General features: G+C 39.2%; 2 protein-coding genes across 5 annotated transcripts in view; one reads left to right on the top strand and one right to left on the bottom strand.

Annotated features, from left to right (window-relative positions):
* The window catches only part of LOC100115042 (SET and MYND domain-containing protein 4), a 656,582-nt gene that overhangs the window by 274,645 nt on the left and 357,104 nt on the right, over positions 1-24,833 (top strand). The gene's annotated exons all lie outside the window — the stretch shown is intronic.
* The window catches only part of LOC100680384, a 94,320-nt gene that overhangs the window by 40,888 nt on the left and 28,599 nt on the right, over positions 1-24,833 (bottom strand). For 3 of the 4 annotated variants that reach the window (XM_031925391.1, XM_003425180.4, XM_032601663.1), the window contains 2 exons: positions 22,013-22,286; positions 21,778-21,911 (listed from right to left, as the gene is read on the bottom strand). In XM_031925391.1, coding sequence (XP_031781251.1) covers positions 21,778-21,911; positions 22,013-22,190 — 312 coding nt within the window. In that variant the 5' untranslated portion in view covers positions 22,191-22,286. Of the gene's footprint in view, positions 1-21,777; positions 21,912-22,012; positions 22,287-22,658; positions 22,795-24,833 lie in introns of those variants that run through there. The other variant, XM_031925392.1, reaches the window with a different exon arrangement.

Below are 24,833 nucleotides of genomic sequence, written 5' to 3'. Positions count from 1 at the left end.
CTTGAAACTCTTCAGTGTCCGCGTCTATGCACTGTACTATGTTCGACATAAACCAGTCGTTTAAGTCGGTGCTTGAGTATATCGGCACTGTCTTTGTATTAAAGTACTTAATGTCCGATATCTCTACACCATCTTTCGTGTTCACATATCCGGCAGCCAACACAGCGTTCACTTTAAGAGTATGCTCTTGTTCAAGAGTCTGATTAACTTTCGAAGTGAACAGTTGCCGAGCATCTTTTAAAAACTTTGATATGTCCAGATGCTTTCGATTAGTGATCACACCCGTTTTGATTCGATTTTCAAAAGCACTGCTAACGTCATCCCATTCAATCGCTGAAACGTTTACTTGGTTCTCCACATTCGCGGTACCGACGCCTGCTCCAAAAACTTCATGTCTACTCATCAACCGAACAGCGCTCTTGATAAGAGCAATAGCAGCTTGAAGCTTTTGCTTATCTGCTACTGTAAGGGTTGAAGAGTGAACGTAATCATTCGCATTAATTATAGCTGCATGACCAAGATCCAACCATCTTCTAATATCTTCGAGGCTAGCATCACCAGCTAACGCGCTAAGATGGCACTTCCACAAGTGAAGGGATGTTTCCTTAAAATATTGAGTCATGATGACAGGAGAAGTTTTCGATGTACCTTGATGACAGGAAAAGTCTTCGATGTACCTTGATCACAAGAGAGGTTGAAGTTCACAAGCTTCATTGAGAGGACTGAATGATTTATCTCGGTCGAAACGTCGCCTTATATTGAGATTCGAAGAGGAGTGGGGGAGAAGATTAAAAACTGTAGAAGGGGTAATTTAATCAGATTGGTTCTAAAATTTGTGGAAGGGGTAATTTTTTTTTCAGAGCTAGTTGATCAGGATATAAAAAGGGTTCAAAAAAATTTCAAGCTTATTCTTTCATTCTCCGTCGACCGAGAAGAAGCTCCTCTTTCAAGATGAAGCACATCGTAGACGTCCAGGGATTCAAGATGCCCAACAACCAGTTCGTCTTCAAGGAGGTGGCCCAGCTCTGGTACCTATCTAGGATGACTGTCTGCCTACACTCTAAACCCCAAAGTAGAAAAATTGACGTTAGGAAGTATAAATAAATCAGTTTATACTTTAGGAATAGAATAACTCCTTAGATTTGTACTTTAAGAAAGTTTTAATTGATGACTTTATACTTTGGAATCGCATGAAAATATTTTTAAAGTGCAATGAAGAAAATCTAAACTTCTGAAAAAAATAAGTTTTTAAACTTTAGTAAAAGTTTGAATTTATACTTTTAAACTTTCACGGGGCCATCCCTGGTATGAACGTTGACGGGTTTTCTAGCAGACTACTGATAATGTTCATTTCTAGACATTCTGTCTGGTTGATCTACCTGAAAACCCTATACTGGTCACATGAATTTTGCACGTCGTTCTCGGTAGAATATTGAGAACAAATAAAAGTAATAAATATAAGGCTTTTTATTCCTTATAAATGGATTTAAATATGTTATAATAATAATTTACGATTCAAAGGATTGTTTAGAACTGTAGGAATAATAATTTTTTTCATATTCACGTAAAAAATAAGTCCCGTGAAACCATAACCTATATTTTCTGTAGAGGAAACAAAGCACTGAAAACGGCTTAACTGTCAATTTTTTTAACAGTAAGTTAGATCTTAATGCGGTTTTTTGCATTCGATTCGTGAAAGCGTCCAAAAACTTTCTGACCTATAGTGATAAATTACTTTTTGAAAAATACATTTGTGCATTAAAAATATGCATTTTACAAGTGCATTGTAAAAAGGCAATGAATAATTAACAACTCCCGCGTAACGAGTCTCGACAAAAAATGTCGTTAATTTTCCGTGAAACTCTAGAAGACGACGTTGATACTGCCCACCCTGGGAACCAGGTACCTCGGAGAGCGTTAACATCGCGATATTAAGTATAAACTAATTTATTTATACTTCCTAACGTCAATTTTTCTACTTTGGGGTTTAGAGTGTACGGTGATGCTCTTCAAGCCTCCGCATCCTTGGGAGGAGCTGCCGCCTAAGTATCAGAGCGAGAACCGTTGGCTTGAGCTGAACTATCATTAGTCTAGGCGCTGAGCACTTTTCGTCGGACTTAAATGGCCAGTAGATCACCAAGGTTATTTCTATATATTTTTGCCTCCTGAACACGAATTTCGAGGGTGGAATGCCAAAAAGTGGTAAAGTAATTTGTTATTAACAAATTAATTTTTAATATTTAACAAAATTATATTATTTCAAACCAAGAAACATTTTTTTAGATTCTTTATATGATTCTAAATCGAAAATATTCTTACAAGTTTTTTCGAAAAAGGCTTTGTTTTTGAGTAAAAATTGATCAAGATTGATAAAATTGAGAAAAAAATCGCGATTTTGACCGGATTTTAGTACTTTTTTACTCGAAAACAAAGCCTTTATCAAAAAATCTTATAAGAACATTTTCCATTTAGAATCATATAAAGAATCTAAAAAATTGTTTTTGGGTTGAAGTTTTTGGTAAATAACATAATTTTATTGAATATTAACAATTAATTTGTTAATAACAAATTACCTAACCACTTTTGGGCATTCCACCCTCGAAATTCGTATTCAGGAGGCAAAAATACATAAAAATACCTTAGTGATCTACTGGCCATTCTAGTCCGACGAAAAGTGCTCAGCACCTTGACTACTTGGAATACTCTGGAAGTCTGGCCGCATTATGTACTTCCATCTACCAGGAGTCCTTAACAGCTATCTCAAGGACGCTGAGATGTACGTCAAGCGGTTGGAGGAAACTCAATGGCTTCGAGATATTCTTCCAACTACAATCATCTACAACTTAGAAGACTGGAAATGCCCTTCGCTTAAGAAATTGCTAATCGAAGATCTTTCCTGCACTTATCACGTTGCATGCATGTCTCAACCATCTTGTGCATACCAAAATGCAACAGCACTGAGACAGTCGTGGCTTCAATAAAAGAAGATGCAAGAGTCTTTAATGTACAATTGATTTAATAAACTCTAATTATAAAAGATTCATGGAGAGGTAAACGCTGATTCAACGGGGAGTACTTCACAGGTAAAGAGCATGGAAGGGCTCTTTGCCATCTTTCATAGCAAGAAATTATACCAGAAATAAATGTTTCTTTTCAGGACTTATACATTATTTAAAACATATGAACAAACCATTTCTACTATCAATATCGTAATGTATTGAAATGATACTTAGCGGCAATTTCAATCAGTGATAAAATGTCAAGTTTTTTAGAAAATAAAAAGTATAAAGTATAAAAACCACCTGAAAGAAGTGTTTTCTATTGTAACAATGCCTACTAAAGTTGTATGTAAAATTTCATTACTCTATCTGCAATATATTTAGAAATATACACAAAAATGTAAAAACTGATCTCACCGCAGAGCCAACTTGAATCAAAATTCAAATTTTTTGACTCAGTTGAGATAAAACGAAGACTTTGACCATTCAAAGCAACTTATTCTTGTTTGTTGCATTGATATATACTTTAATATAAATTTTTATGTCTCTATGTAACATAGATTTAAAGATGTGCACAAAAATGTAAAAACTGATCTCACCGCAAAGCCAACTTTTGAATCAGAATTCACATTTTTTGATTTAGATGACACAAAAAGTGTCCTGGATGATTCAGGATAACTTTTTAATGTTCCTGACATTAAAATATACTATGAAGTACATTCTTGTGTCTCTATGTACAGATATTCATAAGAATGTATAACTCAACTCTCTCTTTCTCTCTCTCTCTCACTGCAGAGCCAACTTTGAATAAAAAAATGTTCATTTCAGATTCCTATCATGAATTATGTATCATGCTTTATGCATGTTACAAAGCTACTCCTAACAATTAAAAGCTAATAACACACACACACACACACACACACACAAAAGCATTCATAACCTGACAAAGTAAAACATTATTTCCATCGCTTGTTCCTCCGTTTGAAATGAATATATAAAATCCTAAAAAGGACTGTTGCTCGTTATACGCTTTATGGCTCCTAAAAAGAGCTGAATCAGAGGTTATGTATAACTGTTGTCGTCCAATTCATTGTTGTAACCTAAATTTAAAAAAGAAAGAGAAACCCCAAAAAAAAATATATTTACAAATATATATAAAGCCCTAAAAAGGGCTTTTACTCAAAAGAGGAACATATAGCCGGTTTCCACGTCGACATACAATTTTATACTGCTTGTCATCGCCGAGACATTTCGACGCTGTTAGCTACGTTGCAGCAGCGTTGAAACTCATCCTCGCGGTCGGTTTCGCTGTTGAAGCGTCGGTGCTATGCGCTGGCCGGCTCGCTGATCGACTTCACGGTCGGCTTTACTGTCGAAGCGTCGGTGTTGAGCGCTGCGACTCTGCAAGCCGGCTTCCTCGTAGTCGCGTCAGAACTCATCTTCGATGCCTGGCTTCCTCGTCGCGATGTTGAAGACTGCGAACCGGCTTCGTTGGTCGGCACACTCGTCGCCGACCGGCTTCTTTGTCGTGGTGTGCTCGTCCTTCTCGCTTGCCGGCTTCGTTGTCGTGGCATCTGTGAATAGCCAAGACATCTCCTTGGCCGCTGATAACTTCTTGCTCGGCAACGCTTGCACACGTGCGCGAGAGTTAAAAAACTCCCTACTGAAAAAAATCAGATGACAATCAACTGATAATCAGCTGATAATCATGCCAAAACGTCAGCTGACTAGCAGGTGATTTCAGCTCAGTATTTGTAATAAAGCTGATAGTTATAAATATGCGTTTATATGAGATACAATGTTAATGATAATCAGGTGATAATCAGGTGATAATCATTCAAAATTTGTAACCTTTAATATATTTATTATAAGTTGTTTAAAATAAGTAAAATTTATACATTTCGAATAATCAGGGCCAGTACTGGTGTTACCATCAGGATGATAACACGAAAACTCTAGCTGTGAGCTCCAAAATTTTTAATTTTTAACAATTAAAAAAAAAAATTGTTTAAATTAAATTATTGAAAAACAAAAATATTGCTGGCCCTCATTATTTGAAATTTATAAATTTTACTTATTTTAAACAATTTTGAATGATTATCAGCTGATTATCAGTTGATTGTCATCTGATTTTTTTTCAGTAGGGCTAATAGCACACATGCGAGATCGGATATCTTTATTCCGGGTGTCCTCCACCTAGCCGTCCATAGAGAAATTATAGGCTGCAGCCAAACAGTTCTATTCTCGTCCTTGTCGTTATCATTCTGTTCGGATATATCCATATCGTCATCGTTGTCGCTGGGTAGTGATGCGTTGATCTGGGTGAGGTTAGGGATCCTCTCTCTCTCGCTTTGTTTAGACGGTTGGCGAGGTTGGGTTTGGGAGCGCGTCGGCTCTCGGCTGTTTCATTTTGCAGTGCCTTGAATTGTTTCTCGAGCTGGCTTGTGAGAGGACCAGCACGACCCTCCTTCAGAAACTTCAGCACTTTTGAGGGTTTCTTAATGTTGATCCCATTTTGTTCGGGGGACTCGTCGTTGAGATGCGATCTTTTGCGAGGTTCGATGTTAGTAGAAACGGGAGGCGCCATGTTTCTCTGTTCGTGAGAGAAGCCTCGCGGCGAGGAAGCGCCTACCTTCCGCGACCGTGGCACTTTATATTGCTGATTTTCACTGACCGGGTCCGTAGCAGTAACACTGGGGAAACGAGTACTATTCGAAAAACGGAGGGTGCTCGGAAGTACAGTAATTTGTCGAGAATTGGAACTCAGCTTGCTGTATTTAGCGGCGAGACACAATAGAGGTTCAGTCAGGCGTCTTACCGACTGCGCCATAGAGACTCTTAAAATATTTAAAAAGAAAATTCATAGCTCTGAAAAGAGCTGATTAAAATAAGCAATTGTTCATAGGTTAAAAAATATTTGGTAGCCCTAAAAAGGGCTGATTGTTAAAATTCTCTACTGGCGAATGTAGAGAAACTCGTCGTCATCATCGTTGCTGTAAATCAAGCATCTTCTGATAGGCAGACGGCCTGGCAAAATTGGGGGCGTTTGCGGCCATGATTCATCAGATGAATCCTCCTCAGAAGTGTTGAGAATGGATATCTTTTTTTTCTTCTTCTTCTTTTCGGCACTCTTGTCTGCATGCAGATTCTGAGGCGAAGTGTCAGGCGATCTCTGGAGTTTTCTTCCTCGGAGTCGGCAAGATTTCAACTTCCGGAGAAGACGCGAGGTCGATCACCTCTGGCTGGTCCGAAGAAGACATGCCTTCGGGAGAAGACCCTATCTCGATCAAGTCCACTGGTTAGCTCTTTTTATCGCTTCCTATACCAAGTCCCACGATTCCTCTACCGGCGAGTTCAAGAATTCTCTTGAGTGATCCATCTTTTTCCTAGAGAGATCCAGAAAAGACTGACTTCTAAAGCCGAGAATCCTCGCTTTTATCCGTGCGTTGCCTATCTTGACGGAGTCATAGAAGGAGTAAAATTTCCCCCTCCACAGTCATTGGCATACGTGGTGGGAGTCTTGAAATTGCACAAAATTTTTCTTACCATTCCGTATACAATATTAAATTCTCAGAGTTTTTAAGAAATATCTTTTCTTAAAGAAAATAATAAGTTTTTTTTTAATTAAAATAATAGTTTAGACTACGTTATTATAATATGGTGGCCCTGAAAAGGGCCGATTGTTTATAGTGGCCTTGAAAAAAGCCGATTGAGCATGAGATTTATTTTTTAAATTTTAATAGAGCCGTCTTCGAGCAGCGGGGCGTTATTGACCTTCGTCATCATCCTCTCTAGGTCTCCTTACCTCAGACAGAATTTTCACCTCTGGAGAGGATTCTGGTGAGGAAGAGAGCTCGATGGTTTCCGGCTCTGGTGAGGAAACGAGATCTGTAACCTCGGGCTGCTGCTGCGGTGATTGCTCCGGTGACAAAGTTAGGTCGAATACCTTGGGCTGCGTTGGCGACTGCTTGGGCGAAGATGGTTTGTGCTGGGGTGATCCGTCAGAGACATCGCTCGACTCGTCTTCACTGAGGTCGATCGCTGGAGGCGTTAATGGTGGAGTAGATGTTTCTGCCATCCACCATGGCAGACCTTCGTCTTCAAGCGAAAATGCCTGCATTTCTCTGTACAGCTCTTCCAACTCTGCCCAGTCCATCAACTGGAAGTCGTTTTCAAATGATGAATTCATCGTTGGAGTTCAAAACTGAATGTGAGAAGAGCCTCAGACCGCCTCGCGTATATGCTCGCGAGGTAGCACGCGATTGGTTGTTGAACTCGAGGAAGGGGAAAATATAATACGAGTGATTTGATTTGTCTTTATATCGTGGTGTGGGTAATTTTTATGCATACTGAAACGATCTTTATTATTTTTTAATCTTTCATTCTGTTTTAAATGATAGATTTTTCCATCAGCTTCGAAAGAAAAGCTGATTTGGCTTATAAACTTGAACGTTTACATAAGTTAAAATTCAAGGTCATTTTTTGAATTTTTTAATAGCCATGCAAAAATACCGATTGATTTAAAATAGAAACGATTTTTTTCGTTTTACATAAAAGAAACTTAGATTAATTTTCTTTTCACGCTTAACCTTGAAAAAAGGATAATCAGTTGTAAGTAAAAAAAATATATAAAGTTCTAGAAAGAACGGAAAAACTGTGCTTCTACAAATTTGACGACCAATAGCGCGCCAGCTCGTGTTACCTCGCGGGGAGACATAAGCGAGGCAATCGGCGCGTTAAGCACAGTTTTTCCGAATCTCTCTCACGATGAGAATCATCAGGAAAGAAGGCCTTGCAAAAGACTATCCGATGCTGGACGACGCTTTTCGGGAAGTGTTCCCTTTTATCGAAGATTTGGATCTGGAGGTCACATCGCCATCAATTGACGAGATGGATGTCAGCAGCTTTTGGCCATCGTCTCCACCACTGCCTTCGATCGACGAGATAGAGGTCAGCGGCATTGGGCAATTCTTTCAACCACCACCTTCAGTCGACGAGATGGACGTCAACGGCATTGGACAATCGTCTCCAACTTCCATAAGCGACATTGAAACCGCTGCTTCTACATCACCAATTCTGATGGAAGTCGGCTCGAATACAGCCGAGGACGAGCCGCTTCTCCTCTACAGCCTCGTATCACGGCAATACGAAATCGTCGAGAAGCCGGACGTGCGCCAATGCCCAAAGGAGTTGTCGATCCCGCCGACAGCCGTACCGCAACAGCAGCAGCCAGAAGTGGTTGGCCTCACAAGGTCGTCATCGCCATCGCCAATACAGCTTATCGAGATCTCGTCTTCGCCAGTCTTCTCCAGAGGTTAAAGTCCTCTGTGAAATTAAGTTAATTAACTACGAAAATTGCCATCGTCATCGCGTGATAAATCACTTGCTTTCTCACGTAATAAATCACTTGCTTTCTCACGTAATAAATCACTTGCTTTCTCACGTGATATATCATGTGTAAAATCACGTCAGAAATTACTCGTAAAATTTGAATATTTGTTTATATTGAAATAAATTGTTTATTTTCTATCTGAAGAATTATAAAATAGTTGATGATATCGATAATTCAAATAAATAAATAGCAAAAAAATAGAAAAAAAATCTCCCTGACCAAGGCTTAAGCCCCTGTCCTCCACTTGACAATCCAATGTCTTACTACCTGAGCTATTTGTGATGTTGCAAGTTTCAAACACCTAATCAAATCGTACATAAAATATAATTATATTTATCACTTTATATAGTTTATATGGATACTGTAAGATAAATAATGGAAATTTCAAAAGTGTTTATATTATTATTATTAATATATGCTGTATGCGTATAATCTATATAAAATGATAAATATAATTATATTTTTGTGTATGATTAAATTAGGTGTTTGCTACAGCACAAATAGCTCAGGTAGTAAAACATTGGATTGTTAAGTGGAGGACAGAGGTTCAAGTCTTGGTCAGGGGATTTTTTTTCTATTTTATTGCGAATTATTTATGTGAATTATCAATATCATCTACTATTTAATAATTATTTAGATGGAAAACAAACAATTTATTACAATATAAACAAATATTTAAATTTACCGAGTGATTTCTAACGTGATATATCGCGTGATAAATCACGCCAAATAATCACGTGAGAAACTGAGTGATTCATCGCGCGAATAATCATGTGATTAACCACGTGATTTTTTCGCCAGGGATCAGAATTTTAACTTATGTAAACGTTCAAGTTTATAAGCCAAATCAGCTTTTCTTTCGAAGCTGATGGAAAAATCTAGGTCCAGCATCGGATAGTCTTTTGCAAGGCCTTCTTTCCTGATGATTCTCATCGTGAGAGAGATTCGGAAAAACTGTGCTTAACGCGCCGATTGCCTCGCTTATGTCTCCCCGCGAGGTAACACGAGCTGGCGCGCTATTGGTCGTCAAATTTGTAGAAGCACAGTTTTTCCGTTCTTTCTAGAACTTTATATATTTTTTTTTACTTACAACTGATTATCCTTTTTTCAAGGTTAAGCGTGAAAAGAAAATTAATCTAAGTTTCTTTTATGTAAAACGAAAAAAATCGTTTCTATTTTAAATCAATCGGTATTTTTGCATGGCTATTAAAAAATTCAAAAAATGACCTTGAATTTTAACTTATGTAAACGTTCAAGTTTATAAGCCAAATCAGCTTTTCTTTCGAAGCTGATGGAAAAATCTATCATTTAAAACAGAATGAAAGATTAAAAAATAATAAAGATCGTTTCAGTATGCATAAAAATTACCCACACCACGATATAAAGACAAATCAAATCACTCGTATTATATTTTCCCCTTCCTCGAGTTCAACAACCAATCGCGTGCTACCTCGCGAGCATATACGCGAGGCGGTCTGAGGCTCTTCTCACATTCAGTTTTGAACTCCAACGATGAATTCATCATTTGAAAACGACTTCCAGTTGATGGACTGGGCAGAGTTGGAAGAGCTGTACAGAGAAATGCAGGCATTTTCGCTTGAAGACGAAGGTCTGCCATGGTGGATGGCAGAAACATCTACTCCACCATTAACGCCTCCAGCGATCGACCTCAGTGAAGACGAGTCGAGCGATGTCTCTGACGGATCACCCCAGCACAAACCATCTTCGCCCAAGCAGTCGCCAACGCAGCCCAAGGTATTCGACCTAACTTTGTCACCGGAGCAATCACCGCGGCAGCAGCCCGAGGTTACAGATCTCGTTTCCTCACCAGAGCCGGAAACCATCGAGCTCTCTTCCTCTCCAGAGGTGAAAATTCTGTCTGAGGTAAGGAGACCTAGAGAGGATGATGACGAAGGTCAATAACGCCCCGCTGCTCGAAGACGGCTCTATTTAAATTTAAAAAATAAATCTCATGCTCAATCGGCTTTTTTCAAGGCCACTATAAACAATCGGCCCTTTTCAGGGCCACCATATTATAATAACGTAGTCTAAACTATTATTTTAATTAAAAAAAAAACTTATTATTTTCTTTAAGAAAAGATATTTCTTAAAAACTCTGAGAATTTAATATTGTATACGGAATGGTAAGAAAAATTTTGTGCAATTTCAAGACTCCCACCACGTATGCCAATGACTGTGGAGGGGGAAATTTTACTCCTTCTATGACTCCGTCAAGATAGGCAACGCACGGATAAAAGCGAGGATTCTCGGCTTTAGAAGTCAGTCTTTTCTGGATCTCTCTAGGAAAAAGATGGATCACTCAAGAGAATTCTTGAACTCGCCGGTAGAGGAATCGTGGGACTTGGTATAGGAAGCGATAAAAAGAGCTAACCAGTGGACTTGATCGAGATAGGGTCTTCTCTCGAAGGCATGCCTTCTTCGGACCAGCCAGAGGTGATCGACCTCGCGTCTTCTCCGGAAGTTGAAATCTTGCCGACTCCGAGGAAGAAAACTCCAGAGATCGCCTGACACTTCGCCTCAGAATCTGCATGCAGACAAGAGTGCCGAAAAGAAGAAGAAGAAAAAAAAGATATCCATTCTCAACACTTCTGAGGAGGATTCATCTGATGAATCATGGCCGCAAACGCCCCCAATTTTGCCAGGCCGTCTGCCTATCAGAAGATGCTTGATTTACAGCAACGATGATGACGACGAGTTTCTCTACATTCGCCAGTAGAGAATTTTAACAATCAGCCCTTTTTAGGGCTACCAAATATTTTTTAACCTATGAACAATTGCTTATTTTAATCAGCTCTTTTCAGAGCTATGAATTTTCTTTTTAAATATTTTAAGAGTCTCTATGGCGCAGTCGGTAAGACGCCTGACTGAACCTCTATTGTGTCTCGCCGCTAAATACAGCAAGCTGAGTTCCAATTCTCGACAAATTACTGTACTTCCGAGCACCCTCCGTTTTTCGAATAGTACTCGTTTCCCCAGTGTTACTGCTACGGACCCGGTCAGTGAAAATCAGCAATATAAAGTGCCACGGTCGCGGAAGGTAGGCGCTTCCTCGCCGCGAGGCTTCTCTCACGAACAGAGAAACATGGCGCCTCCCGTTTCTACTAACATCGAACCTCGCAAAAGATCGCATCTCAACGACGAGTCCCCCGAACAAAATGGGATCAACATTAAGAAACCCTCAAAAGTGCTGAAGTTTCTGAAGGAGGGTCGTGCTGGTCCTCTCACAAGCCAGCTCGAGAAACAATTCAAGGCACTGCAAAATGAAACAGCCGAGAGCCGACGCGCTCCCAAACCCAACCTCGCCAACCGTCTAAACAAAGCGAGAGAGAGAGGATCCCTAACCTCACCCAGATCAACGCATCACTACCCAGCGACAACGATGACGATATGGATATATCCGAACAGAATGATAACGACAAGGACGAGAATAGAACTGTTTGGCTGCAGCCTAGAAAAACAATCTCTCAAAAAAAAAACGCCCAAAAACGGCTGGAGGGGACGGAGCTCGACAACAAATTCGCACTTCTCGGAAACATCCCACCCGTCAGAGCGCCGTCTCAAGACGCTTCCTCACAGCCTGACGCGACAACCGACCAGGTGAATGGCGCCAAAACAAACACCTTCGACAAAAAAGTCAGAATCCCCCCTATCTACTGCAACAATATGTCGACTAAAAAGTTGATCGCTCAAATTAAAAATAAATCTGGAATGGCAAACTTCATCGTCAACCAACCAAATAACAACGAAACGATCATCCACACGTATAGCATTGCCGACTACCAAGCAGCCAAGAAATACCTGCTAGAGGCGGAAATCGCCTTTTTTACATACACACCGCAAACACAACGGAAAAAGCTTTTTGTACTTAAAGGCATAAACTACGAGTACGATACAGACGAAGTGAAAGCTGAGCTCGTCAGCAAACAAATAGCTGATGTGCAAATTGAAAAAGTTGACAAGTTAATCATTAACAAGGAATCTCCCAATAGATTCCACTTTATTGTGCAAATCTCGCCTGAGAGCAAAGCTCAAAACTTAACAGCAATAAAAAATCTAGCGTACCAAGCCATAAAGTGGGAACCGTACAGAAAAAGCAAGGTATTCCAGTGCTACAAGTGTCAACGCGTGGGTCACTCCAGTGCTAATTGCAACCTCGGGTATCGGTGTATCAAATGCACCGAAAGTCACGAGCCAGGTCAATGCTCTTGCAACGAAGCAGCAGCTAGTTCAGCAGGGAAACCCACATGCGTGAACCGCAAGGAGAGTCATCCAGTCAACTACCGAGGCTGCCCGTACTTGAAGCTAGCCCAGAAAATCTCATCCGACATCAAAACCGACCGAAGAACGGCCCGGCTAGCCAAGACAGCGCGCGGAAGAAGCGAGCCAATTAGGAGCACTACCTTACCGACCGTCGACCACACCACGCGCGGAGCGGCGCATCTTGAACAGCAGCGATACGACGCAGATTTCCCTCCGACAACATGGCCCTCAACGCACCCAACAACGGCCCACCAACATTCTACTCAACCCGAGGATCTACATACTATGCTTCTGAGCTTCAGAAACGATATCCTTACTTACATGCAAAAGCAAAATAGCGCCTTGATAAATTTTAGAGACCAAATTCAAAATAAAATGGGAGTAGAGATCAATCAATTAAAAATAATAGCAGTCAATGTAAATTCAATTATAACCAATTGCAAAAGGCATAGCTTACTAAAATTTATCAATGAGCATGATCCAGATATAGTTCTAATCAGCGAAACCAAATTAAATCCAAAGCATAAAATTTCGTTTGAAAAATACAAATTTGTTAGAACAGATAGGCCAGGCGCAATACAAGGAGGTGGTACCGGTATTTTAGTTAAAAATCAGATTAAATTCAATCCTATCTATTTTACAAACTTATCAAATAACAATACGCTTGAAACCACTAATATTAAGATTAATTGTAGCAATAACAATAGCTTAACCATTGTAAGTATATACGCAGCCGGACACAACAAAAACAGTATAATAAGCGAACTTAATAACTTTTTCTCTCAAAACAATATCACTCATGTAAACAACTACTTCATTTTAGCAGGTGACCTGAATGCCAGATTAACCGTGGTGGTTATATAAACGGCTGGCTCAACGCTAAATCAATCGAATTGCGACTAAGAGCGCTACCTCCTGCTGAACCAACCTTGCCCAGATCCAACTCATTCCTCGATATATAGACCGCGGACTCTCGCATCACCTTTTCCAACACTGTCAATAATAAAATCCCGGTAATCGATTATGATAGTGACCACAGAGCCCTTCTCATGCATATCAATTTAAAATCAATAGAAGCACAGTTTAACACTCAAGGCATCGTTTACCAAAAAAATTATAAAAATACCAGGTGGTCGAAATTCTCTCACAATCTTAAACTCAAAAATATCGATATTCCGGATGATAGAAATCTCCCCAATGAGGAAATTGATACTTTTCTTGATCTCCTTGAAAAAAACATACTCGAAAGTATCGAAATTACGGTCCCCAAGTACAAAAGCACTAACAGCGTGTCGAAATATATTAATAACAAAATCAGCAAACTTTCTAACAAAAAATCGCGTCTCATCTCGCAACTCAATAGAATAAAAAAAACCATGAACCCAAACCTTCAGGATACAATCAACGAAATTTCTCTTTTGAAAACTGCCATTAATAACACCACCTACGAATTAACCAAAGAATTTTCCATCTCATGCAATAAATTCTGGGCAAATAAAGCCAAAGACATAGACTACAGAGATCCGGATACTTTCTTCCTCGACATCAACAAAATGTTCAGGCCGAAGAGCCACACTAGTTTCTCCCAAATTAACCTCAACCGCGACAACGTTAGCTGTATAGAACGATTAAACCTAGACACGCCAAACCATCAAATTAAACACAACAACTACATCTGCACCGAAGAATCATTAATACTCGACGTTATAGGTTGTCACTTTGAAAAAATCAATGCGAAAAAGCCCGAAGACCCAAACAATAGACTCACTGAATTTGTCGACAGGGAATACCAGCTCCTCACAGACGAAATCTACATTCACTACATTCACAAAAGCAAACCCAGCCTCCAAACCAGAAACACCCGGCCTAGCAGAACCTAACTGCTTTTACTCATTGAACCAAATCATCCTAGTCATGAAACACCTTAAAAACAAAACATCTTCCGGAATTGACGGAATCCCAAATATCGTCATAAAACATCTACCTCTAAATTACATATCATATTTTACTATCCTGTTTAATAACATTATCAATAACAATCACTACCCCAATCGCTGGACTACCGCCAAAATCTTACCGATCTTAAAAAAAGATAAAGATCCATCGGACTCCTCTTCATACTGGCCCATAAGCCTTCTTCCTAATATCAGCAAAACGTTCGAAGCACTTTTAAATGACACCATCACCTCACACTGCAAGACTCACAACATAATCCCAAACCAACAGTTTGGCTTTCGACACAAACACTCCACCGTACACACTATCAATAAATTCCTCACCGATACTACCAAGCACCTCAACAATCACGAGTTGGTTGCAGCGTACCTTATAGACCTTGAAAAGGCATTCGACTCTATTTGGCTCAAGGGTCTCTTCTATAAATTGTCAAAAAAAGGTTTCCCTAGATACCTAATTCGTATGATTTGGTCAATGATGCAAAACCGTACATTTGTAACAGTCTCCAGTACTGCGCAATCATCCATATCATTCAATATCGAGGAAGGCCTCCAACAAGGGACCGTGAATTCCCCTCTACTATTTAATATCTATAACGCGGATATCCTTAACTTATTTAATCTAAATGCAAACAATAATACCTATGCCATAGCTTTTGCCGACGACCTCCTCGTGTATTGTGCCGAAGAACGGCCTAACAAAGCGCAAGATAAACTAGAAATTATTGTAAACAAAATCAATAGCTATTATACACAATGGAATTTAAAAATCAATGTACAAAAATGCGAGACGATTCTCATCCGACTACCGGTACATTACTTAAGTAAAAACAAAAAAGCGAACTGGCGCGAGTTTAGCATAAAAGTTGAACAAAAAAAACGGCGAACCACTAGAGATTCCGCACAAAAGCTCCGTCAAGTACCTGGGAATGCAATTCGACCAATTATTAAGACTCAACTTGCACCCTAAAATCCAATTGAAAAAAGCGAAAAACAAATTCCTAAGTTTAAGTAAATTATTTTACAATAAGTACCTTTACGAAACTGCGAAAATTATTTGTTATTGTCTATTGATAAGGCCTATCATCACGTACGCCTCACCCCTATGGTACAATCAGAGCGCCTCGGCTATGGAGAAAATCCGTGTCTTTGAAAGATCCTGTCTAAGAGCCTGCACTAAGCAGTACAGATCCGTTGAATCAGATTACCAAAAATTCGTTAGTAATAAAAAATTGTATACCAGAGCGAAAATACCCAGAATCGATAACTTTATGATAAAAATTAATAGAGACTATTATTCAAATGTCACAAAAGTAACTGCAAATCCCATCATAACGAACATAGCTAACGTAGATAACACTGATATCGAAAAATGCAAAAAATCTGGTTATCTCCCTCCCGAGGCTTTTACTCTATTAGATCATCAGGGTCTAATTCAAAATGATATCAACGTACCGATTATATATCACTGGCCCAGGCATAACAGCAATAAAAAATACCCCGCAACGTACACAAAATACCCCCGTTAAAATACTCCACTGCGTTACCTGACTGTGATCACCATAGCACTCAACACCTCAACCATGAGAAATACTGGTGGCTTAATGAAGATAGCATGTTTATAGACGATATAAGAAAAAGAACGCGCAAAAAAACCTAACTTAATCCACACTTCAAACATATTTATACTCTTATAAATAAGTAGCATCTTAACTTAGTATGTAAGACAACCTTGTATTAAAGTACTCTTAAACTGCATAGTAAGCCTAAACGCTAGGCATCCGTCCTACCAAACCGTTGTAAATTAAAAAATGTTATCATTCCTTTATTTTATCGAATATTTATACTTATTAGGTGAATGTTACGCGGGTTTATGCTAGTTATATCTCCTCTATGTTGTACTCCTTTTTTATTCGTTTTTTGTAAGTACCTAATTATCAACAACTGTATTCATTTAAAATAATAAACGATGTTTAAAAAAAAAACGTAAGACGCCTGACTCTGAGGGCTAAGTTGCAAGGTTCAAATCTTAGCCAAACTTTTTTTTTATTATTTCGTTTTAAAAAATAAATAACTATTTTGAATTTATAACAGTGTTCGATGGGTGAGTTGGTAAAACGCTCGAATCGCAACGATCTCCTGTTCAACTCCCCGCAATATCAAAAAAAAAATTTCTCATTTCGCGGTGAATAAGAAAATAATTTTGTGAAGTGAAGTAGTATTACCATGAAGTGATATCACCATAAAGTGGTATCACCATGAAGTGGTATCACGATGAATTGGTATCACCATGAAGTGGTATCACCATAGCTTATCTACTAAACTCATTTGAAGCATCTGACGAGGATGAGAAAAGGGCTTCTTTTCCGCTTTGCACTAAAAATTGGAAGTTTTTCCACGTAAAACGAGATTTTTCGGCTTCAGAATTTATTTGTTGATAAATCTAACTATAAATTAGGATTCTGCATCGAATTTTACATAAGAAATGATAGATTAGAACCCTCTATTTTTTTGTTAGGTAGATGCTTAAGCTAACGCGATTTCGCAAGATATTTCGCAAATAACAATATTTGCGAAAAAAGGTGACCTTACAGGCACGGTTAAAAAATTTTTTTTTAATCCCGGACCTGTTCCTCTCTTATTTTTTTGTACAAAAGAAGTGATTCAAGGCTGGGGAGCAAAGATTCCTGCAACTTGGGAAATAAGGAACATCCTAACAGGCACACACACTCATATATATATATATATATATATATATATATATATATATATATATATATATATGAGTGGTTCTCTGTGAAATCAAAGATAAAATTTTTAATTTTTGCCCACACTGTATATATATGTTCCACATGTTGTACCTTATTCACAAAAAAAAAAATTCAGCGCCATTCCTTCACTTGGGTTCGAGTTATAGTTGGTCAAAGTTGGGATTTCAAGCAATTTTTGTATTTTTTTGCCTATTTTCAATGATTTGTAGCTCATAAGGGATGTATTTTTAACTAAAACTACCCATATACTTTTTTTGTGAAATTTTCTAAATTTTTTAATAAATATATTTTTAAAGCCCTATATATATATATATATGTGTGTGTGTGTGTTAAGGTAGTTATCGGAGTATTTATTTTCTTAGGATATCCCTCAAACTTTGTTTACATGTTCAATTAAGTGTCCTCTACAACGCGGTATTTTTTTTACCCCCCAAGCGACATTATTTTTAGAGATATTGAACCTTGAAATTTTTTATTTTAACATGGGAAGCCTATACCGAGTCCGAATTTTGAGGACGTTTAGTGAATTGCGAAGCGAGTATTCTTAGAATATTTTTAAAAAACTAGCTTATGGTGTAAAATAGCAATACAAATCATGGAGAAAAAATTGGATAGGGCAAACGAGGCTTTTTTTAAGATACAACCATTCAAAGTTTTCATCCCATGTTATCAATATATCTATACAGGTGTACAGTGTTTCTCCCACTTACAAGTTTTGAGAGTATTTTGTACTCTAAACAATTTATATCGCCATTCTAATTGAATATTAATCTTAGAACGAGTGAAAGAACTCAGAGTGAGTTCCGACAAAAGGAAAGGGTTGAGTGAGTGAAGGGTTCTTTTTAATTAACACACACGATTTCGCGGTACACAAAAAGCACTTGCTTTGGCGTAAAAACCCTCACGGTTTAGAGGGAAAAGCCTCAGCAAGTGTAAGCTTTATTGAAAATAAGGAAAGGGAAACTATACAAATAAAAGAAAGAGAACAGTGACTCTAAAAGAGAAAAAACTCAAGTGAACGAACGCACGCAAACGCAAAGACGCGAGGTACCTTTTCCGCACGCAGAGAGAGCTCTCTTACCGCAAAGACGAACGCAAAAACCGCCGCTGAAGAGGGCGTTGAGCAGACCTCGTCGTAGTTCGCCGCTGCTTCCGTCCTGGTCCTGGAGGTCTGGAAGCCGGGCCTGGGGAGCGAAAGGATGGTCCGCAACCGTGCACCAAGCGCGCCCCGACGTCTCGGGGAGCCAGACGCTTGGCACGAGGGCAACAAGGGGTGTTGCCGCTGTTCGCTCGCCCCGAAGGAATCACGTACAACACGTGGACACCTTCGCCAACAAACCTTAAGACTATCGCCTCGAGGCACACTCACACACTCGCACAAATACACACACGCGAACGACGCGATCGCGAATTTTCCGCTAAAAACTACCAACACGGCGCAGAACGAGGTGAACAGTGATAGCTCTGAGAAGAAAAAGTCACTGGCTCACCGTACGAAGAAAAAAAAATCGAAAAGCGTAAGGAAGCCAAACGTGCGAAGCGCTAGGCAGTCCGAACAGGAAATCCGCGCGCGCGGGCCCTTCGCGCGCTCGCAAGCGGATCCGGCGGCGCGCAACTCGACGCATGCGCGCGCACTCTCAACGTCGCAACGGAGAGCGAGCAGCGGCGCGAAATTCAAAAAGCCTAAATTTACACCTACACTACTTGAACGAATAAAACGAACTGAACACTAATGTTTGATACTATGAATTGTAAGGTTTTGACATTAGATAACACCGTATAATATCTTAAAAAAGGAATTTTCTACTAAAAACTCTGATTGAGCACCACTGCAGCCGGTAAACTACCTTAAGGCTACCTTATTTGCATTTTATACCTTAAAATGTGAAAATCTAAATGTTTGATCCGGACTCCGAGAACCTCAATACAGTAAAAAGATACCTTTTTATAGTAAAAAAGTAGCTGTAAAGTTTCAGAATGGGCCTGACCTTCTATTAGAAGTTATGTAAAAAAAAACATGATATAATGGCTAATAAGTGGTTTTATATGCAAAATTGACACTTATAACCTAGTACATTTCATGTCTATCAATACCAAAAAAGTTACGCAGCTACCTAAGCTTTAAGTACAAATACTTACACTGAGGAAAATAATCTAATAAAAGTCATTATAAGTTCAGGAAAAATTACAATGTACAGTATCGTGCCGAATCCTACATTTTGAGTACATTTACAAAAAAGGATTTAGATCAGCATGTACGACAAAATATGCAAACGTACGCGAACGTACGCGAATGTACGTGAATTTACGCGACCGAACGTAGATGTAGGTAAATGTATATTATTGAAAAATTATACGGTAAACAGTACATGTATTATAATATTCACTTATTATTACATTTAAACGATACAGTTGAAAACTGTACATTTGATTTTGAAAATGAACAAAGATTGATACTAAAAAAAAATGTAATAATCGTATTGCGCAGCAAATTGTTTATAGACTAATGATATATCAGCAATTACCATTATCAAAAACATTATATTTCAGACAATACAAGAAATATAAGTAACAATATATGTAATAATAACACCGACACACAAAGAAAAAAAAGTGGGGAGTACTTTTGACTAGACCCATATATCCCTATGTATTTTGACGCGCTGAATCCGAATTCGGTGTCTGTTTTTGCCGCACGCCCCCAGAATTTTGGGTAAATAGCGAAAACCCGTGAAAAACCATGAAAAACCATGAAAACCCGTAAAAGATCACTTAAAATCGCATTTATAGACGTTGGTAAATGTTAAAAAGTTTTGTTATGAGTGTATTATACATGATTTTAGTTCATTTTAATGTGCCTAATACGCGTTAGGTGTTCGTTTTGCTTTTAACTACAGATTTTGCATAAACTTCCTTTTTCTTCCTTTCACGACTGGCGCTGGCACCTAGTGAAATCTAGGGAGAGTGCCACCGCCGGCCATGTTGAAATTTTTCTGAACACACCGCTGACCCACTCGCACACGCTTACACACTCGCACGCACGCACGCGCGCACACACATACAAACCTCACACGCTCGCGCACGCGAAGACTCTAGCGTTCGTGCCTCAAACGACGCGGCCCGAATTAGAACTCGGTTTTTCCGGCCCGGCCCCGCGCATTAGGACAGATAAGTCCTCCGCATCGAGGGAGCAGTAAAATTCTCGGGCTCGCGCTCGAACTTTTTATTGCGGCCATCCGCACTTCGATGCGGGCGGCTAAAGCTCGCCGGCGCGGGGAATCCCCGGCGTAATAAAACAGTAAACGACCGGCCGCTTGGGCCAGCCGCCTCCACCACCGACGCGCTATCCGGACCGCGCACGCTCCGTCCCTGCCAGTCCGATCGGTGATCGGTACCGGGGGCGGAACAATCGAGACCGTCGACGGTCGACGCTGGAGCCGACCAAAAACAGTTCAACTAGAGACACCACACGAGTCGCATCACATCCAGTCCTTGTAACGCGAAAAACCGCAACGAATAAAAACACGCATCTAAACGTCAAGTTCTGCGTTATTCACGATTTCTTCACCTCACATTCTCCTTCGCTCTCCCGCGCCATCTCACTCCTAAACGTACGTTCACGTATACGTTTGTATACGTTTACGTACGTTGGCGTACGCTTATGCACGCCTATGCACAAGCAAGTATCTTTAAGAACCATACAATTTTACGTATAAAAATTTGTTTATCTCTGATAATGTATAAAGCTGTACATATTCATATAAATGAGTATATTCCAGCAATTTTGCGTACAGTCACGTACGTTAGCGTACGTTGGCGTACATTTGCGTACGTTTGCGTACGTTTGCGTACGTTTGCGTACGATTACGTATAATGCTGTATTAAATGACCGAATTCCACCCAAAACGTACGGGAATGTACGTCAACGTACACAAGTCTACAGTAATGTAATCGCGAGAAAAATTGCGCGATTCATCGCGTTAATTTATCGAACTGTGTAGAAAAGCAATACACAACAATTAGATTACAACTACCGAAGCTGGGCTTGGCTCGTAGCAACATATCATGATATAATTTTAATTAAAAAGTGATGAAAATGAATATTCAACTTTTACATCTATGCCTATAAATGCCACCCCTACCATTTTGGTAAAAAATAATTTAAAAATCTGAAAAAATTTAGGTGCATTGGAAACTGTTTCTGGAACATATTTACGATGAGTTGAAGAAAAAATTTTTTGATCTTCGATTTGACAGAGAACCCCCCCCTCCCCCATATATATATATATATATATATATATATATATATATATATATATATAAAATTGTGACTATGGCAGCTAGTACAAACAATTCGTTTATTGCCAAGACTTACGTACATTACACGCATTATGAAATTCGTTCAAAACCTTGCTATAATCAAAATCGGATGTTGATGAGCGATGTGAAAGTTTAAGAGATTCTCTCCCTTTCTTACTTCTAAAACTGTTCTCAATTCTCTTGCGGTTTTCACCTAAAACATTTTCAAAAGTACTTATTATATTATATAGTTAAACACATTTACACGTGTAGAAATGAAAAAAACAACAATCGTATAAGCTGTACAAAACCAACCTTTAATCTTGTAAAACATATATGAGCTGGTCCCAATTATTGTAAAAGCTACACATATAGCTGTCCTATACGCTTCCTGATCTATATTAGCAAGGTATGATGAGAAATTTCGAGCCAAACTTGTCATTACATCGTGAATAAATGATGCGTTCGGTGATACAACAATGTCCTTTTCCATCGTTACGACTTGAATTATACATGTATATATGTATGTCAATGGCTTATTTATAAACGTCTGCTTCTTTATTGTTATTCACACCTTTGTTAGCATTTCCTTAAAAAAAAAAACAACAACAATACAATTAATTTTATGCAGGGGAGAGTGTGGCAAACTTATAAGTTTACCACACTCTCCCCTGCAATATAGCCATATATGGCTATATTGCGTTCTCCTAGAGGAAGCTTTGTAATAGTAAAATTTTCAGTTTTGCTAAAACTTCGCAGAAACGCATTTGGAGGTGTTTAGAGTTCAAATCATGCATTTTTAGAAAATGTCCGCGCGGATGGCTGTGTGTGTGTGTGGCAAACATTTTGGCATTTGAAATTAATGTGAAATTAATTTGAAATCAAATAAATTGGTCTATAATTGTTTTCTGTATGCTTGGTGATGTTTCCAGGGAATGAATTAATAGATACAGGCACATACAGTTAGACTCAACCTTCCGGGTTGAAGGCTGTCTGCGGTGATGATGATCTGCTGTTTTTCCCAACAGGGTCCATGGGTGTGCTCGTTGATCTACAATTCAGCATACCGTAGTTGGCCAGTATGTTGTTCTTTAGTACAGATGTTCTTTAGTCAATGTTTTAGTATCAGAAGAAAGTCTATGCTATCAGTGAACACTACAAGATCATCTACAAAAAGAGGAACGATTATACACTTGTTATGATTATAAAAACTATATATACACGAGTCATAGTTTGGTTGAGTGAGGTTGAGACTTCTGAGGGCTGAATCAAGTTTTAAATTCCAATTTCGACTCCCCTGCTTGAGCCCATAAATTGACTTATATAGAGTCTACAGACCATACCCTCTCGACCTCTGATGACATAACCTTGAGGTTGCTGAAGAAAAATTGTTTCTTGAAGATTTCCATGGAGTAAAGCCGTTTCAACGTCCAAGTGAAAAATGTCCAAACCTCTTTGTAAAGCATAGCTGAATAGGAGCCTGAGTGACGTGAACCTCACGACTGGAGCATACGTCTCTTCAAAATTGACTCTAATCTGGGCAAAGCCTTGAGCCACCAGTCGAGCCTTATACTGTTGTGAGTAGATCCATCAGACGAGATCTTCCTTTTAAAAACCCACTTAGAACCAACCACTGGTTCATTCTGAGGAAGGTCACGTAACTCCCATGTACCGTTCTTGATGATAGAGTTATATTCGGAGTCCATGGCTCTTTTCCATTGATGAGCCTCTGGGCTGGATAAGGCCTCGTCGTATGTCCTTGGCTCACCCATCTCACTCACTGTGGAATAAATGACGTGGAATAAAAGTCCCTGGTTGATCAGATCTCTTGGGTATCTTGTGGGCCACTTCATCTTGTTTGGACGATATTGGCCTTTTTCTTGCTTTAACTAGGCTGTTACTAAAATCTTTAGGAACAGTTACTAGTACATCTTCTCTAAATTCTTTATTTACATCTTCTGTAACCTCTTTATTTACAGGTACATCTTCTATAACCTCTTTATTTTCAGGTACATCTACACTTAATTCTTTATTTACAGGTACATCTAAACTTAATTTATTATTTACAGGTACATCTTCTACAGATAAGTTTTTATTGGGATTCTGATTTTGAGGTTCTGTAGGTATTTTCTCATCATCGTAGTCCTCTTGTTGGAACACATCAAAAGGTAGATAAGCAGGTTCAAGCGGCAGTGACTCTTTTGAGTCTGTCTCTCAAAACTCCACATTACTTGCCGCAAAAACTTTCTGGTTTTCAGCGTCTCACAGTCTGTATTCCTTTTGGTCTTCACAATAATCCAACATGATAGCTGACCTTGATTTAGGATCCATCTTTCTTCGTAGATGACTTGGGATATAGGCTCTGGCTTTGCAACCAAAGACTCTTAACTAGGACAGATTAGGTTGTGAACCAACCAGAGCTCCTCTGGTGTACGTCCATCTATCACTCTCTTTAGGCTTCAGTTTGACACGTAGCAGGCAGTTGAGATGGCTTCAGCCCAGAACTTGTATGGGAGTCCAGCTTCCACTAGCATGCACCTGGCCTTTTCGAGTAAAACACGGTTGACACGTTCAGCCCTGTCATTCTGCTGGGGCTGGTAGGGTATGGATGACTGGTGCTTCACTCCCATCTGCTCCAATGATGATCTCAGCTTTGTATTTTTATACTCACGCCCGTTGTCAGATCACAGTCGTTTTAGTTTCTGGCCTGTTTGAGTTTCTGTATACTTGATGAATTTGATGATAGTATCCGGAACCTCATCCTTGTGTTTAAGGAAATAAACAAATATTTTTCTTGAATAATCATCTAAAAATGTAACAAAATAGGCTTTGCCTAGAGAAGCTTCTTCTAACTGACAAACGTCACTGTGCACTAAATCAAGTAAACCAATAGCACGCGTGCTGTTCAATCTAAAAGGTTTTTGCACTAGCTTGCCAGCGATACAAATTTCACATTTGTCACTATCACTGTTTGTAAAGTCCACACCCACTGCTGCATGACGTTGCTTAAGGTAGGTTGTGTTCAAGCGTCCTATACGTCTGTGCAATAAATTGATACTTTCTGGAGTCGCAACCTTAATACCGGTCTCAGAACCTAGTAACTTCATGTGTTTGAGTGACGAGTACACTTTTTCTG

The sequence above is a fragment of the Nasonia vitripennis genome, assembly GCF_009193385.2.
Source record: "Nasonia vitripennis strain AsymCx chromosome 2 unlocalized genomic scaffold, Nvit_psr_1.1 chr2_random0010, whole genome shotgun sequence".
Lineage (NCBI taxonomy): Eukaryota > Metazoa > Arthropoda > Insecta > Hymenoptera > Pteromalidae > Nasonia > Nasonia vitripennis.
This window is presented reverse-complemented; position numbering and strand designations above follow the sequence as displayed.